The sequence below is a fragment of the Pezoporus occidentalis genome, unplaced genomic scaffold, assembly GCF_034315485.1.
Source record: "Pezoporus occidentalis ecotype Australia unplaced genomic scaffold, CSIRO_AGI_Poc_V1 ctg21, whole genome shotgun sequence".
NCBI lineage: Eukaryota > Metazoa > Chordata > Aves > Psittaciformes > Psittacidae > Pezoporus > Pezoporus occidentalis.
The window spans coordinates 3998943-4015560 of NW_026913964.1; the positions used below are offsets into that span (position 1 = coordinate 3998943).

The 16618-nt window shown below is 40.7% G+C and overlaps 2 protein-coding genes across 4 annotated transcripts in view; one reads left to right on the plus strand and one right to left on the minus strand.

The window, feature by feature from the left end:
- The first annotated feature begins 1410 nt into the window (after window positions 1-1410).
- SRP14 (signal recognition particle 14) lies at window positions 1411-5228 on the plus strand. Its single transcript, XM_062619299.1, has 5 exons — window positions 1411-1566; window positions 2052-2124; window positions 2837-2949; window positions 4014-4046; window positions 4382-5228. The coding sequence occupies exons 1-5, from the start codon at window positions 1543-1545 to the stop codon at window positions 4469-4471; spliced, it is 333 nt and encodes a 110-aa protein (XP_062475283.1). The 5' UTR covers window positions 1411-1542; the 3' UTR covers window positions 4472-5228.
- Window positions 5229-6004: 776 nt separating this feature from the next.
- EIF2AK4 (eukaryotic translation initiation factor 2 alpha kinase 4) overlaps window positions 6005-16618 on the minus strand; it is a 38315-nt gene continuing 27701 nt past the window's right edge. The window contains exons 32-39 of one of the 3 annotated variants that reach the window (XM_062619297.1): window positions 15374-15460; window positions 13729-13841; window positions 12066-12124; window positions 10812-10909; window positions 9302-9370; window positions 9001-9045; window positions 7751-7875; window positions 6005-6503 (exon numbers count right to left, since the gene is read on the minus strand). In XM_062619297.1, the coding sequence (XP_062475281.1) occupies window positions 6449-6503; window positions 7751-7875; window positions 9001-9045; window positions 9302-9370; window positions 10812-10909; window positions 12066-12124; window positions 13729-13841; window positions 15374-15460 (651 nt within the window). In that variant the 3' untranslated portion in view covers window positions 6005-6448. Of the gene's footprint in view, window positions 6504-7750; window positions 7876-9000; window positions 9046-9301; window positions 9371-10811; window positions 10910-12065; window positions 12125-13728; window positions 13842-15373; window positions 15461-16618 lie in introns of those variants that run through there. The other 2 variants (XM_062619298.1, XR_009964938.1) reach the window with 2 other exon arrangements.

The window sequence follows — 16618 nt, forward strand, 5'->3', positions numbered from 1 at the left end:
ACTCCTTGCATCTTGTGGACACTCACTGTAAGCTGTCCAGAGCAGGGACCGCCACTTTCAACTTCACAAAGCTTTTGGCCTGTCAGTGCTTCGGACCGCAGCACTAATGAGCACTTAGAAAGCCCGTTTTCAGGAGACTGAAACAACACATATTCCTTGCTTCAGTTTTTATGGGATTTTTAATGCTACAAGAAACAATGAATTTTATTCTTAAGTTTTCCCTCCTCAACTGCAAGTAATTAAAGTGCAAAAATATTAGGAGAATATCATCCACAGTGAGGGAAAGGCAGTGGTGGATCTCTACACTTCCGAAGACTCCAACATAAAAGAGTTAATTTAATAAACGGATAGATTTTGATAAACCGTGGCCGTGCTGTGATGACCTGCTCCATGGGTATGTTTCCTTGTACTTTAGGCAATTTCGTTTCTGTGTGTGCAATCACAGCACCCTCTACTGCCTCTTGTTTAGCTTGCAGAAGGGCACCAAATGATTGTAAACTGAAAAGGACTTTTAGAATGGCCAGACTGATTATGAGGGATTGTTTTATAAGTTAAACAACACCCCACCATGAGAAAGGTAACGCAGGAAGGCATTTCAGTTCTGTCTAGAATGCAGTCCCGAGCTCTTGAATGAGCAGTACGAGTTAATTCCTCAGGGGCTCAGGCACCTATCAGCCTGTGAGCAGTTTTCCCCTTTTATCTGTATGTAAGTTCCACTTCTGTTGGCTCCATGGAGATAAAATAAATGAGCGTTCCTACTGAGAAACTGGTTTTCCTAACTCAAATGCGGCTTCCCTGTGTTCCCAGATCAACTAACCTGGACCTGACAGAAAACCTCCCCCCTTCCACAACCTGCCCCTCAGGAGTTTCGAGTATTGCAGATGTGAAATGACTCCTTCCCCGCGCCCAGGTGCCGGTTTGCTCTTAGCGGTTCCTTGTACAAATCCAGGGGTGTTCATCACCCCCGAGCCCTCAGCCGGTCACCAGGCCAGGACCCTTTACACCAGCCACCTCAGCACTGCGCCGGCAGCCAGAACTACCTTACCACCTCCCTCCCCTCGCCTCGCCTCGCCTCGCCCAGCCGCAGGCCACGGCCACCGCCACCGCCACCGCCACCGCCACCACCCGCGGGCGCACCCGGCCTACGCTCCGAGCCCCGAGCTCAGGCCTGCCGGGGGGCGCTCCACCTAACGGGGGGTGCTAAGCGCTCGGTGCCACTCCCCACGGCTGGGAGCGCAGGAGCCGTTTGCCCGCGGAACATGTAACGAGAGAACGGTGCATGCTATGGGCGGTGACCGCCCGATCACCAGAGCACAGCCCCGCAATCCCGCAACCACTCCCCCGCCTGACCGGCCCCTCCTGCGGGAGAGCACGGTGAGCTGAGGCGAGGCGAGGTGAGCTGAGGCGCGCACGACGTCAGCGCGCCGGGCTGACGTGGCGCTCCTCTCCGCGTGCGCGGCCCCGCCTCCTGCCGTGGCTGCGCGTGCGCTGGCGGGTGAGTGCGCGCGAGTGCGGGGTGCTTCCGGGCGGTGTTGGCGGAGGATGGTGCTGCTGGAGAGCGAGCAGGTGGGGTGGCCTCGGCCTCGCACCCGCTGCGGGGCGACCGAGGGACGGAGGGAAGGAAGGAGGGAGGGAGCCTCCGCAGAGAGGCTCCTCAGAGCCCCGGGGTGTGCCGGGCCCGCGCAGCGCCGTGCCCTCGCCCGCCCCGGCGGCATGGAACCGGCGGTGGGGTTAGGGTTAGGGTCGTTGTACCTGGTACCTAGGGAGGGGGTGGTGGGGACGGAAGCCCTGGGCCCGCGGTAGGTGGGGGGGGTTAGAGGTTGCTTTCCGGGATGAGAACCTAGGGCTGTGCTGTCCCTGGCTGAAGTCGTGGGGAAGGAGAAGCGGGAGTTCTCCCTCCTTCGGTGCTTGTTTCGGGGGGGGCTGGAAGGGCCCGGCCTGTGCGAACGGCGCCGGCGGAGAGGGGCAGCGGCTGCTCCACGGGGGTGAGGGAGGAGGAGTGAAGGCCCATGTGGTGGACTCCCGCCAAGGATGCGGTCTGTCTCTTGCAGTTCTTGACGGAGCTGACCAGGCTCTTCCAGAAGTGCAGGACATCGGGGAGTGTTTTCATAACGCTGAAGAAATGTAAGTTCCGGGTCCGTTACTGGGTTGAAGAGGTGTGCCTCTAAATCAAACCTGGTGTGGTTAGCATATTTTAAAGGGTACAGCTGTAATTCAGAGTATCTCAATACAAGAGGAGTCCTATGGACAAATCAATCATCCTAGCTGCAGTACTGATAACCTTGAAGTTAGACTGTGTTTCAAACTGCAGGAAATACTGGGGCTTTCTAATTATTAGTAATAATTGGAAATTAACTGTAGACTTCTATGAAAGCAGAATATAGCGTTGCCTTTGTGTGTACATGTTTCTCTGGTTTCTGGCTGGCTGGCACTGCTTGAGAAATCGAGTGTCTAGGCTGTGGTTTGGCATGCATTTAAAACATACTGCTGCTGAAGCAGGGGCTTTGAGCAGCCTGGTCTAATGGAAAGTGTGCCTGCACGTGGCTGGGGGGTTGGAACTGGGTAAGCTATAAAAGGTCCCTTCCAACCCAAACCATTCTGTGATTCATTCTGTGAATGATTTACACTTTTTTTCCTGGCAGATATAGTTTATTGAACAGATCCTTCTGGGGTTAGAGGAAGGGTTCTGTGAACAAATTTGTGCAGTGTCAGTTCAGATGGCCTTAGATTTTAAGGTGTTTTACAGATCTCAGCAGCAGTTTTTAACGTCTCACATCAGGAGGCATCTAGTGATTTTAGTGAAATAAGAATAAACGTTCTCTGCCTTTCAATACAGATGATGGCCGAACAAAACCAGTACCACGCAAAGGCCATGTAGAAAGTTTTGAACCAGCAGACAATAAATGTCTTCTAAGAGCAACTGATGGAAAGAAGAAAATTAGCACAGTGGTAAGTGACAGTTTTGGGTTAGAAAGATCAGTAGCCCTACCTGTCCTTTATGTAATGCCCTGTGTAAGTGAAATTTGTCTTTACATGAATTTCATGAGAACTACCCTCTTAATTCCAGAGAAACCATATGGTAGCTAAACACATTGCTGATGTTGGGATGCTGAAGTGTTGCGCTTACCTGAAGTCTTAGTGCTTACGCTCAGCATTACAGATGGGACAGTAGTTTATACGTTTGTTCTGTATGTGGGACTTTGCTTCAGAATGGTACTGCAGGACAGTGAAAAGGGACTGTTTTCAGCAACCTTGGCTGTTGTGTTTTGAGTTGGTGAATCCGTTTGGAGGGAACAGGGAAACTGCTTCTAGAGACATGGGCAGAAGGATGCAGGGCAGTTATGGAGTCTGCAGTATGTAGACAGATGCTTGGCTCAAGGAGAAGAAGGGCCCTGCACACCTACACTCAAGCCTCAGATGACAAAGAGGTAGTTTACTGTAGACCTCAGTGAAATTACTGAAGCTTCTTACAATCCATGAAAGAATTGAATGTTACCAGACTGAACCATTAGGAAAAGGATTCTTGTTTCTTGGCAAGAAATACGGGCATGGGTAGACTCTTTTAAGCCTTAATCTTGCTTACCATGCATTTTATTTTTTCACAGAGCTGTTTGTATTTAACTTTAGCGGACTTTAGCTCTCCTCTGTGATGTAACTCAGGAAAAATGTTACTTTGAGAAATCTTGAGAGGAGCTGGGCAATAACGTATCTTTATGGCCCTATGAGTAAATAAATCCTTCCTTAGAATACTTCTTCATGTACTTTCCATTTGAAAACACATGGATTTGGGACGAATGGCCTCCAGAGGAATTTTATTAATGGAGTAAGGGGTGTTTTCAGTTTTCTAAATTGGTGAAGTCCTAGGGCATTTTAATAGAGCCTACTTACCACTGAATGCGGTGCATTGATCTAATTGCTGCTAGGCTAGTCACTTGGTGAGTGAACGTGTACTGATATTTGGTTTTTAATAGAAGTCAGTGGTTTTGTGGCTGACCTCCACCCTTATTTTGTAGGTGAGCTCCAAGGAAGTAAATAAATTCCAGATGGTAAGTTTTGTATGCCTTATATCTTCCTTTCCTGTAGCTACTGGGGAGTGGTCAGTAGGCAGCACTGGCCAGCTGTGAAGGGGTTGGCTCAGTGCAGAGGTGCCATGCAGATTAACCTCAGACTACCCATCTAGCTGCATTTGTTACAAAAATAAAAATCCCATTGCGTTTCATCTGACTTTCTGCATTGATTTAGAAATAGTTTTCCCAGTGTGGGGTGTAAAAGCAAGATTTCTGTCAGACAATGCAGATATGTGTCCCCATTAGCAATATGTACAATGTTATTTCTAGTATATTGTCACTTGTTCTTTTAATGGTTCCACTTCTTATTTCAGGCGTATTCAAATTTGCTGAGAGCTAACATGGATGGGTTGAAGAAAAAAGACAAGAAAAGCAAAAACAAGAAGAGTAAAGCAACGCAGTGATGAAAGAATGTCCTACCATCACTGTAACAGACTTGACCCTTGCTCAAAGCAAAGTCCATTTCTTTTTGAGTTACCACTTGTCTTTGGCTTTCCTTCCAGCAGGATACTGGGATGTGTTCATTACTTTTGTTTAAACTGAAAGAGCAGAAAGTACTTTCTGTGGTTTGCTGTATGGCAGGAGTATCTACAAGGTTATACTGAAATAGCTCATCTGCCAACTAGCTTTGTACTTATACTGCTGTTTGTTTTGTATTTTACAAGTGGGCAGTGTAAAACCTGTTTAGGGGTAACACGGGATGAAGAGAAATGTACCAGGAGCCAAAGTAAGACTGGAGCAGGTATCTCAGTTACAGAGGCCCAGGTTTATAGATAAGCCTCAGTACTAGGGAAAGTGGGTGCCAATATATTACCAGGAACAGCAACTTTCCTGTTTCTGTCTTATTTTGAGGGACATGATACCCCTAAGGCAACCAGCATGGTGCTTGAGCTCTTGCAGAGCCAGGCAGCTGTGCCTTTGCTCTGTGCTGATCCAGCTGTGCTCACCCTGGCTCGGGGAGGGCAGGATTATGCATCATGTTCACTTCTGACATGGCTTAAAAATGCTCATGTCATCCATACTTTTTTATAGCTTCATTCTGCTGTATATTTGGGGATCTAAATTTCCCCACACTTTACATCTTACAAAGTAGCTCCTTTCTATGAGCAGATGTAAAAGGTGAATACTTAATTGTTCCTATTAAACACAATGAGAAATGGATGTGGTTGTAATGACTGATGTGACTTGTCTTGATGAATTGCTAGGGATGGTACAGTTATCTTTGCCTTTAGTACTGACTCTCCTGATGCTACTTCATGTATTGCTGCTACAACTTTTAACAGGTCTCAGAAGTTCTTGGGTTTGTCTTTGAAGTTATCTCTTTACATATTTTAATTTTCTCATCTTCAAGAAGAGAGCAGGAAACCTAAGTAGGTAGTTCTTAATGCAGTGAGCTTGCAGTGGTAAAGGAAATCATTTGAGTTAAAGAAAGAAACAGCAGTAAGCTGTTTAAACAAGGTACCGGGTGGGGAGGGAGGGGAAACACCAGTGTATTCGCAGAAATCTCTAACTCCTGCATATTCACTCTGTAAGTATTTTGTGAAATACAATGCATAGGTAACTATGGCTGCTGTAACTCATCTTCGTATTTGTTCCGCTTCATTGTTTGTGATGGAGTTGTGTTACAGTTTAGCTTCAGGAAGATAATTTTAAGATTCCCATCATCACTGTGACCTTCAAACTTAATCTGATGACCCATGTGAAGAAAGGTAGTTCAGAACTTTGGTTATGCCTCTAGCAGGTGCAGGCTTTTTCTTCTCTTAAAAGGCCTAGGTTTAGGTCCATTAGGTCTGAAACAAGCTTTTGCTGTATCGGTTCTTATTTCACCTCCCTGAAAGCAGCTGCCTGATTTGAATGCAAAAGTATAGGCAGGACAAGTGTAAGCAGCCAGGCTTGTACCAGCTCAAAAAGCCCACACCACAAAACTTGCAGTATACTTCTCAAGAAGGCCCAGTAGCCAAAACCTTTTATTATATAAAACCCCTTATCCAGGAAAGTTCAAAACAGTTTGTTAGAAGATAACGCATCCTCTCTGATGCTTGAACTGAATTTCAGTGCTGCTGTTGCATGTTGACAGCCAGTCTGAAACTATTAAAAATTTTACATTCACAGCTCATAATCTCTTTTGTGGCATAAGGGATGAGAATGACATGGTAATACATGTCTGTGGCTGTAGTCAGACTTGCTCCTTAATTGCCTATAAAACTTTTATTTCCACTATGTGACATAAATTTACAAGTTTATATTACACATGAAATTCAGTCAGGACACATAAAAAGGCAGTAGTTGCCTGTCATAAATTATTGCAGCTTTTTGAAACTTCTTTTGACAAAACGCTGTTGTTTGTTAGTAAAAGCATCCCACAAATGATGCTTTAAGCACTAAAACAAAACCTTGTATTCATCTCGGTAGCTGTACAGGATAAGTGCAGGAACCCTGCAGAGGGAAGGAAAAGAGAAAAGTTTTAAACTTTGGAACTGCAGCTTCAAAAGCTACAATACCTATGGCAAAGCTCAGCAATAAGCTAACAGCAAAGATGCAGTAGAAAAGAAGTTCTAGTTCCTTTGGATATGGCTGCAATTTTCCCCTTCATTCTCTTTCCATTTAGCCTGCTCAGTTTTCATTCAGTGATCTGAAGGGCGACGGCTACGCGGTACTCTGTGCAGGCATCAGATGGGAAAGGAAGACTTTGTCAGGGATTGTGTTACATTCATACCCAGTAAACTTCCCCAAATTATAGAATGCTATTTGGATGTAATAACTGGGTTCTGTTGCTCACAGCCTTTGAAGCCACAGGAAGAAAAAAAACGAAGTTTCACATGATAATTAGTTGCCTTGGTAAACATAAGCAATTTTGGGGCATCTTGAAGAAAAAAGAATCGAAATCTGGTTTTGGTCTCATTTAAAAGTTAAGCAGTATCTTCAAGCTGAACATAGGTTTAAGAAAATGTATTGCAAATGAAACCCATAACAGGACATAAATACCCAGGTCTCAGTGAACTGTACCGGTACCTGCCAACAGATGCAAATTTGAGGCTTAAAACAAGATGTGGTCAGACTCTTTTCAGCCTTGCCAGAACCCAACAAGGAGACTGCAAGTTGAACATGAATGGTTTTATGCTTAGAAAACAGAAATGGGCTTTACTGCAGGTGTTGGGAGGGCATGCATCGTGTTTACTTAAAGTCTGTCAGCTATGCCAGACTCCCACAGTATTCCTTCAAAGCAGGAGGAACTAAATGAATTTTGAAAGGCAAGCTGAGTCCCTCCCATGAGAAAAGAGGGTTCTTCTGCAGTATATTAAATATATATATTTATATAGTATATATAAAGAGGTATACTTCCACAGAACAACAGTATACCTGACTGTATGCAATTGTTTGCTCTTCGGTTTTATGAACAAAGCAGCAAGTGAGGTAACAGTGGGAACACATTTTAGAATTTCTTGAAAAGGCTAATAAAAAAAATTTACACGTCCAAGAATTTCCATTTGACCACAAGTGGGGATTAGATGGCCAGTAAAATTTTCCCATACTCAAGGAACTATACATGTTTTGGAAATATTTCTTTCTTCCTCAGGGAGCGGGAAAGGGGAGGACAAACTAAGAGCAGCTTATTTAAGTAAAGTTTGAAGGCAGAAAAAATTGAGGTATTTTATGTACATGTAAGAGCTTAACAAATTTACCTCTTCTCCACTTTGATACTATAAATTTCATCACAAACTGCTTGTAAGTATGAACATCTCTGTTTTGGCCATCGTGACATCAGCTGTCTCACAGTAACATCAAAGGCTTGTCTGTCTCCATCAAACTAAAAATAAAATTGACAAGGATCTGTGATACAGTCATATTCTCTTGTGAAGGAAACACTTCTCCCAGTAAGATTCAGTCTTCTGAACACCGTGTAATGTCAACACTCCTTAATTAAACATGTTTCAAAACAAAATTCATATAAAGAACATGTGCATCTTGAGTTTTTAAATGTACTAAGAAACTGGTCACTAATTTCTTAGCACAGGTAGTTTAGCAATAGAAAGGTGTAAGCAATGAAAAGGGCTCCCTCAGTTTCACAATGCTGGATAGAATGTGAGAACTGTGGTGTAAGGGTGGCCAAAAGTGAATGATGCAAGCTGTACACGTGCCTGGTTATGGTAAGGAAAAGGTGATAAACTATCTCCATGATTTGGACAGACTGGATAAACTAAGTATTTTGAAAATATTTTCAAACCTTGCACTGGGATCTGATGATCAGACAAACACTCCTTCAGAGGAGCAGATGAAAGGTATGAAAGCACTTCCAGGTAGGATGCCATTCTTTTGTTTTGTGGGGGCTGGGGAGGCATCCATCTCACTCTAGACCTTCTGACTTTAAAGCTACGGTTGTCATTAGAGGAAAGAAAAGAGCTTTGTCCTTGGTGGCTTTTTTTCACCTCAGCAAGCAGTTTCTGAGTTGTTAGAAGGTGTCAGTATAATGTTGATACATCAACTTTTTATCTTGGCTTCATTAAAAGATATTTCAGCCACTGTAAGCAACTGCCTCAGTATTTTGGGTCCTCCTTTATTAACAGGTTCAAGAGACATCTATGTTGACACTGCTGTTAATGCTTATTGTCTTCTGAAAATGAGCAGTAAGGATTCATTTCAGTTAACTGTTCTTGGGGAAAAAAAAACAACAACAACAACAACACCCCCAAAAAAACCCCAAAACAGAGCTTCGGCTTAGGACTTCCTCATGCTGTCGTGTAACTTGACAAAAGCATTTTTCTAGCCTGAGACAAGCTCCTTGGGTAAAAACAGTTCTAACAAGTTTTAAAACCTAATTCAAACTCCTTGAGGAGAAAAACTTATAGGAGAATTTTACAGTCCTCTTCATTATGAACAGAATTTATCATCTATTGTTCCATTAGAGTTTTAACGACAATGTTTAATTGCTTACCTCTAATGATAAAAAGTGTATCATAGTTGCTTTTGGCAGGTCTACCTGTAAAAATATGAAGAAATCAATACAGTTGCTCTTTTACCAGTTTGCTAACTAGATTTCAGCTATACTGAAAGGAGTCAGACTTCTGGTTCCCAAAGAAGCACTCATGCTGGTAGAACTGAGAATTTACCAAGGTTTTAAGCATTTAAATAAGTTCTTCATGATGGATTCCATTATGGAAAGATCCAGACAGCAACTGCATCATCCAATTCAATTAAGAAATTAAAATTAATTCAAGCTTCTGCCAAATACTTACTGCTAAAATCTCAATCTCACTTGTTTTCTGTTGCAGGCTAGAAATGAACGTCTGAAGTCTTGTTTGCACCTGGCAACAAAAGATGGGCAAAAGTAAAATACACTGCTTCTGTGACACAGGTAGGGAACACTTATTTTAACAGAAGAGGCTGCTTCTAACACAAGATATAGAACTACATCATATTTAAGCTAAAATTCACATTTAATATCATTTTCAGTAACAGTTCCACCATGATCCTTGATGAGTAGACAGGAAGGAGACGGGGAATGAGCCACTCCTTCAGCAGTGGTAAACACTTGATAATACTGGTACTAAATAGTTGGTAATACTGTACCAAAGCAGACAGAACTGCATGTTACAATGTGTATTCTCATGTATGTAGTAAAAACTTCCCTTCTGTTTCTGCGTGTTAAATAACTTTTCAGAGGAACATCAGAACCTGTGACTGGATACAGTGAATCGTATCTAGTTGAAGGATAATTCATTTGAAAGCCAAACCAAGGTACCAGTCATGCCTTGCAACACTTTTTTTCCAGAGCAAGCAATACTGCAAAGGTAGTGCTTTACAGATGTAGCTGCAGCCTTGCACTATATTGTCTTTGTACCTTGGAAAGATGCTTTTGTGTATTAAAACCCTGAAAACATATGTCTGTTTAGCTCAAAGCTCAGAGTAACATCCACTTCTTTATTTGGGTTCCAAGTACTGTTTATAAGGGAGGATTTTCTGTTGCACACCCACATTTGGGCTGAAAGGGTGGTAAGATTACAGTTATGTTTTACCATGTACTCTAAATATCTTGAAGCCAATAGCCATGAATGACTAACTCTTGACATTTGTTTCTAGTATCATTTAATCTTTTCTACGTTATCACAATATTACATTTTAGGTAGGGCTGTTTGCTTAAATCTACTATTTTTTTAGACCATTAGTTTGAGACAGCATAATGAAATACATAAGTATCTGTTACATACATATTACAAATTAACAGCATGTCGAACTTGTATCTTTAACATGTTCCAGCAATTACTAAAATAAAAAAATTCCAGAAAAATAGTTCCTACTAAAAATAAAATTTCTAATACGTATGTACAATGATGGCTGAGCAACCATGTCACAGCCAATCCCCAAGACCCAAAATGTTGTAAAAAGGTGGTCTTTGCTTTTGTATTGTTCATAGTCTATTTTATAGAATCACAGAATAGTTAGGGCTGGAAAGGACCTTAAGATCATCTAGTCCCAACCCCCCTGCAGGGACACCTCACACTAAACCATGCCACCCAAGGCTCTGTCCAACCTGGCCTTGAACACCACCAGGGATGGAGCATTCACACTTCCCTGGGCAACCCATTCCAGTGCCTCACCACCCTTACAGTAAAGAACTTCTTCCTTTATATTTATGAATAATAAACAGGATGTATATCTGTAAGGTATGTGATAGTGAAAATATGAATTTTACCATTCCTTAACTTCTAAGGATCACCTCTTAATACTTATTTAATGTATGTGTACCTGAATTTCTTGACGACGCCTGGCACTGGCAGATAATTTTTCAGGAGCTATAACACTAACATTAGGCACCGCAAGAGTTCCATGTGATTCAAATACACCTAAAATGCAAACATATATTTTTAGATTACATTCCTTTACACGAGAAATAGCAAGAAACAGAAAATTCACTAATATTAATAAACTAAGATCTGCATAGTAAAGGGTTCAAAAAGCTGCTAAAAACCCCCAAAGCAAGTCAAGTAGATAGGATAGTGAAATACGTGCATGTGCATTCTCAGATGCTCACTTATGACTTTGAAGGACTGGTTGGTAAGACCAAGAAATATGATATTTTGTATCAGTGTTCCCTGATACTAATAAATGGTTCCAAATGGCTTGCAGAATTTTACACAGGAATGTAGCATGCCTAATACCAAACCAAGAAAAGCTATTACAAGAATGAGGCAACTGTTTAATGCTTAGTCCCAAAGCAGAGTCAATAACAAAACAAAAAAACAAAACCCAGCCCCCAGTTCACCCAAATAACAAGAATAAAAATTTGAAATGGCTTATTTCAAAATCTAAGTTGCCACTTATGGTAATCACACACACACGCACACACACATACACACACAAAAGAAGAATAAAGTTAAGCATGGCCACCTCTTTCTCTCCCTGTTATGCAAGGGGGGGGGGGAGGTTGTTTCTTTGAAAGTAACAACCACCACCACACACTGTATCAGTACTTCATAAAATAATTATCAAAAATGTCAAACTTTATCCACACAATGAATGCTTGATATTATTCTTTATATACAAATTTATAATATCAGACTAAGGAGTGCAAATCTGTAGCTAGAAATGTAAAGGCATTTTCATTTGAAGAAAAAATCTTAGTAGAACAGTAGGTCAATATACATGGGTCTCAGCACTGTAACAATCACGGGTCATGTCATTTTTCATCAAGATGATGTTTAATTTCTCCTCAGCTAGGACATGTTCATCGGTTTTGGCTTTTCACCCCTCCTAAATCACTACATCAATGAGTGCTTATGTGGGGAATGTTCTGTATATTGCTCTGAGCACTTTGTTTAGAGAAAATTTCACATTTAGATCACTTGGAACAACATTTGAGACTAGGAGGAAGTGGCACTGCTGGGAAACATTTTCATGCTCTGACTATGGTAATACTTTTGAATTTTATGTTCTAGCAGTATTTTCTTGTAAAACAATTTTTAATCAGAAACAGTTTGTATGTTCTTAGAAACTAAGTACCTGAGATATTAGTAAATGATCCCTTCTGATTTGGTACTGAAAGATTATCTGAGGTTTCTCTAAAAATAAACAAACAACAGCAGTTAGGGAAACAGATTTACAATAATGAAGAAATACTGTAATAAATTGTTTCACATTACTTTACAAACATACTTATTTAAATCTAACAAATAATAATAAAAAAAAAAATCTATGGATATGGCCCATATTCTCCAGAATAAATTCTATTCTGGAACAGACAGGAAATAGTAAAAAAAATCACATTGCAAAATCTGATCTAGAAGCAGTCTTTTTGATTCCTACGGATGCAAAAAATGTGTTCCCATCATGCAGGAGTGATTTAGATCCTAATAAGAGAATATACTTTAAGAATATTTCCTCTAAATTATTAATTTAATCTACAACTCCTTACAGGTTTCTATGAGATAATATTAAACATATTGAACTAATATTTATGTTTAAGATCACACATATTCAAAGAAGCTTTCAATGGTTTGGATCTTTACTTTGCACATTCAGGATTCATTAACAAAGAAATTTACCAGTGCTATTAGAATCACAGTTATTGCATTTCTCTGTTTAGTATTATCAAACATGGTATTTTCTATATTCTGTTCTCACGATCTAGAAATAAGGTAAATTTTAGATAGAATTATTTTCTTTCACAGCTTCCAGCAGATCTTGTAGATCTGTCACAAAACACATGAGACTTGGGTAAGTTGTTACATTAAATGGCAAGACTGGCTGAAGCCAGAAAAATGAGAATGAAGCTGTGGGCAGGAGGGGTACGAGGAGATGTCAACCACCTGCAGAAACTACTGCTCAAGCTGGGCATTTCCCAGCTTAACAATTTCCTCTATTGTTAAGTCTGTTCAGAAATACTACGAGTGTCAAATGTGTTAAGCTTTTGAATTCTAGTTTGTGTGACTAACCATGTCTGTTCCTGCTGCCAGTATCCACACACACACACAGATTTACACACATATAAATATATATAGATGTAAATACATATAGTGTGTAGAATTATATTATTTACAAAAGATGTGTGAATAACAGCTATACTGCTTATGCACACAGGTGTGAGTGTAGCCTCTCCTGTGATTTCTGTACTAACTTCTGTTGGTGACAATAAATAGCAATGTCAACAAAGATAGGATGATGGGGTGTTGCTGTGTACCCCGAGTCTTTGCTAGGTGTTATTTTGATTTGCACCCGCTAGGGTGTACAAGTATCCTACACCTTCATTTTTACCGCATCAACACTGCCTCAGAATGAAAGAGATTTGCTGCTGTAAGTCTTTGATTACACAGTATATGTAATGCGACTTCTGGTCAGTAACGGGTACTTGCTGGCAGTCCTGCATACAGACAATGCTGGTGTTCTGGTAGCATTTGAGTTGGATAACTGGATGGCCTTTTAATTTGTGAAGCACTATGGATGTCTGAATGTAACAGCAGCTACAGAAATCAGTCTCTTTCTTAATCTCAATAGAATTCTATAACCAAGCCTTTGCTGTCTTTTCTCCTCAAAAGAAATTCAGCAAAGCTCTTACTCTTTACTAAATAAAATCAAGATTTAACTGAGCACATCTTAAAATTATTTCGCTAAAACACACATTCACTTCTGATTTTGACTATTCACATTGACATTTTATGTTACTTACCTACTACATCTTTCATCACAGTTTTTAGTTTTCAGTTTCTGCATCAGGTGATCTAGTAAGTCAGATTCTAAAATCCTTTTCTCCGTCTGTCTGTCTTTCTCAAAGGATTTCACCTATGATGTAGTTCAGTGAGTCTTAAGATTTTTGATTAATAGTATATGAATAAACTTTTATCAAATTTAGTCAAAACCAAACTGGAATATTCACTCATTAAGGTGAAGCATTCAAAGGTATGAAGCTAACATCATGACCAATCAATCACTGCCAGTTAAATCTGATTAGACTTTTTTTTCCCAACCAATTTACTCTGCATTCCCAAAGCTTAAAAGAGTTTGGTTACTTGTATTTAGTAGGTAATAATTTTTTAACAGAATGGTTCATGGGTGCAAATACCACATCATTAATATCATATTTGGTTTGTTTTTGTTTTTTTTTTAGTTAAGGAATTATATTTGAATAAGGCCTGCCTTTCAGTTTGCATGAGTTACAGACTCAAACATTCAAAACTTTGAGTATCTGCTCCATCTTATTCAGTAACAACACCATTTGCCTCCTTAGCACGTTCTTTGTTGGTTTTGCTTCAATAAAGCTGTATTCAGAGAACTGCTCTGTAATAGTCTCATGGAAAACACTGATATATTGCATCCTCATCATCAAAATCTACTTATTTATGCAGTTATTGCACAGTTATAATGACAATGCCAGTAGTAAGTGGAAAATATTTTTGTAATGCCCACTGACCAGGTAACACGGCCATCCAGATGCTGTAAAATGGTTACTATTTTTCAGTCAAAGAAGGAATTTTTATTCCAAAACTAATGATCTTTTTTCTAATGATCCAGAATCAACAATATTTTAAAACTTTTAACTTCTGGAAAGATTCCAAAACCAGAGGCTGCAGAGCACAGAAAGTGGTAATTCACCTTGTGACACAGTCCAGACTTTCCATCTTAACCTCAGCTTACAGATACAAGGAATGTGGTTCACTCTACCTGTCTGAACTACATGGATTGATTTAGATTTATGTTTTAGCTGTCTTTGTATTTATCTTTACAGTTAGTAATTTTATATTTTCAGGTTGGATATAAGGCAGAAGTTCTTCCCTGTGAGGGTGGTGAGGCACTGGAACAAGTTGCCAAAGCAGTGGTAAATGCTCCATCCCTGCCAGTGTTCAAGGCTTGGGCAACATGGTCTAGGGTGAGGCCCCCTGCTCATGGCAGAGGGGCTGGAACTAGATTATCTTGAGGTCCTTTCCAACCCTAACTATTCTATCATTCTGTATTTGTTTTGTATCTCAGAAAGCTGGAACTGGAAACATCACTGAGTCATCTCATTATTTTTGTAGTTTCAAAGAAATCAGAGACAACAGAAACCTTTTTCCACATAAAGACACCAATGACTCAAAGTCAGCATGTTTGCATTTCTTTTTGGACTTTCCTAGAGGAAAGGGGGTCTGTAAATAACAGTGTTATGGAGGGATAAAAAGCTTCAGAAAAACATTCCACTACTTATCAAGTGAAACTGTATTTATTGAATTTCATCTACTTGGATACTTTAGTGAAAATAATAATGATCTTGAAAAAAGAAATGCAGAACAGATTACAAGTCTGTAACACCATCAAGCATCCTCTGGTCCCACACTCACCTTCACATGACTTCCTTCTTTATCTGACACAAGGGCCACATACATAATCCCAGAACACCTGCAATATTCTTGCAGTTCTTCTTGTGACTGAAATGGGAACAGGGGAAGGGGAATGGGACCAAAATTCGACAGATTATGGAATTATTACTTAAGCAATAAACTTAAGTCTTCTGTCCTTCATTAAAACAACTTTTATGCAGCAGCTACACTGATTATGTAAGCTTCTAAGAGAAGAAAGCTTTATTAACAAGTCCAAGAGCTGAAACTTCATTACGCATGTATTTATACACCTAATGCTCCTTGAAAGTTGAAATCTGTTTAAGTCTACACTAGACAAAGAGAATGTCTAAGCCTTGCAGTCCTAATTCCCACATGGAAGGGCTAGCTGGATCTAGAAGCAAAGATTTTACAGATAACTGTAAAAACATGCAACACAACATCAATCCAACAGCCACCACCCCACTCTCTGCAACTTTCAGTAATATGTCAGTCCTGCATGACTGGTACTTCGTCATGAAAGCTGACTCCAGCCATCAGCCTGAGGCTGCCTTACATCACTATCAGTGATGAGAATGATGTAAGTCAGCTTTACTGGAGGGCTTGCTATGCTGATTTAGGAGTCGGCTGCAAGACAGCATTAGACAGAGACAAGAACTACTCAAAATCTTCATTACTTTAAAGAACTGCAAGAAGAAGAGAGCCCAGGGTGATCATAGAAAAAGCATTATGATCTGGATTTTTTTCGTTTTGAGGGACTGAAGCCATTGGAAATGTTACAGTGAAAGATTACAAAGAAATCAGGCAATTAAGGGAGTGAGCTCAAAACTGTCTGCTCTGCAGCACATGAATCAGAATGGACAACTGCACAGCACTTCTTCTGTTAGTCACCAACTGACATAATTAAAGGTGACCTAGACTCATAATCCTCAGGTAACCTCCACTGCTATTGGAAGGGAGTTCCTCACTGCCATGGAGCTCCCTACTCCAGTGAGGCAGTAGGGGATAAAGCTCTGGTTTCAGCTGCAGACAAAAGGAGCACAACTCAGCTTGCCACTTTCTCTCCCTCTCTTACCACACGTCTCTCCAGGAACAACACGGGTACCCCATAGTGTATCTAGTAGCTGAGTTTACTAAACTTTTTCTAAGAGTAGAATGGTGTCAATATTCCCCCTGTACCTACTAGTCTTCAGCCATGTGGATAGATTTAAAAGTCAATGTTACCGTTCTGTTCTAGACATGCCCTTA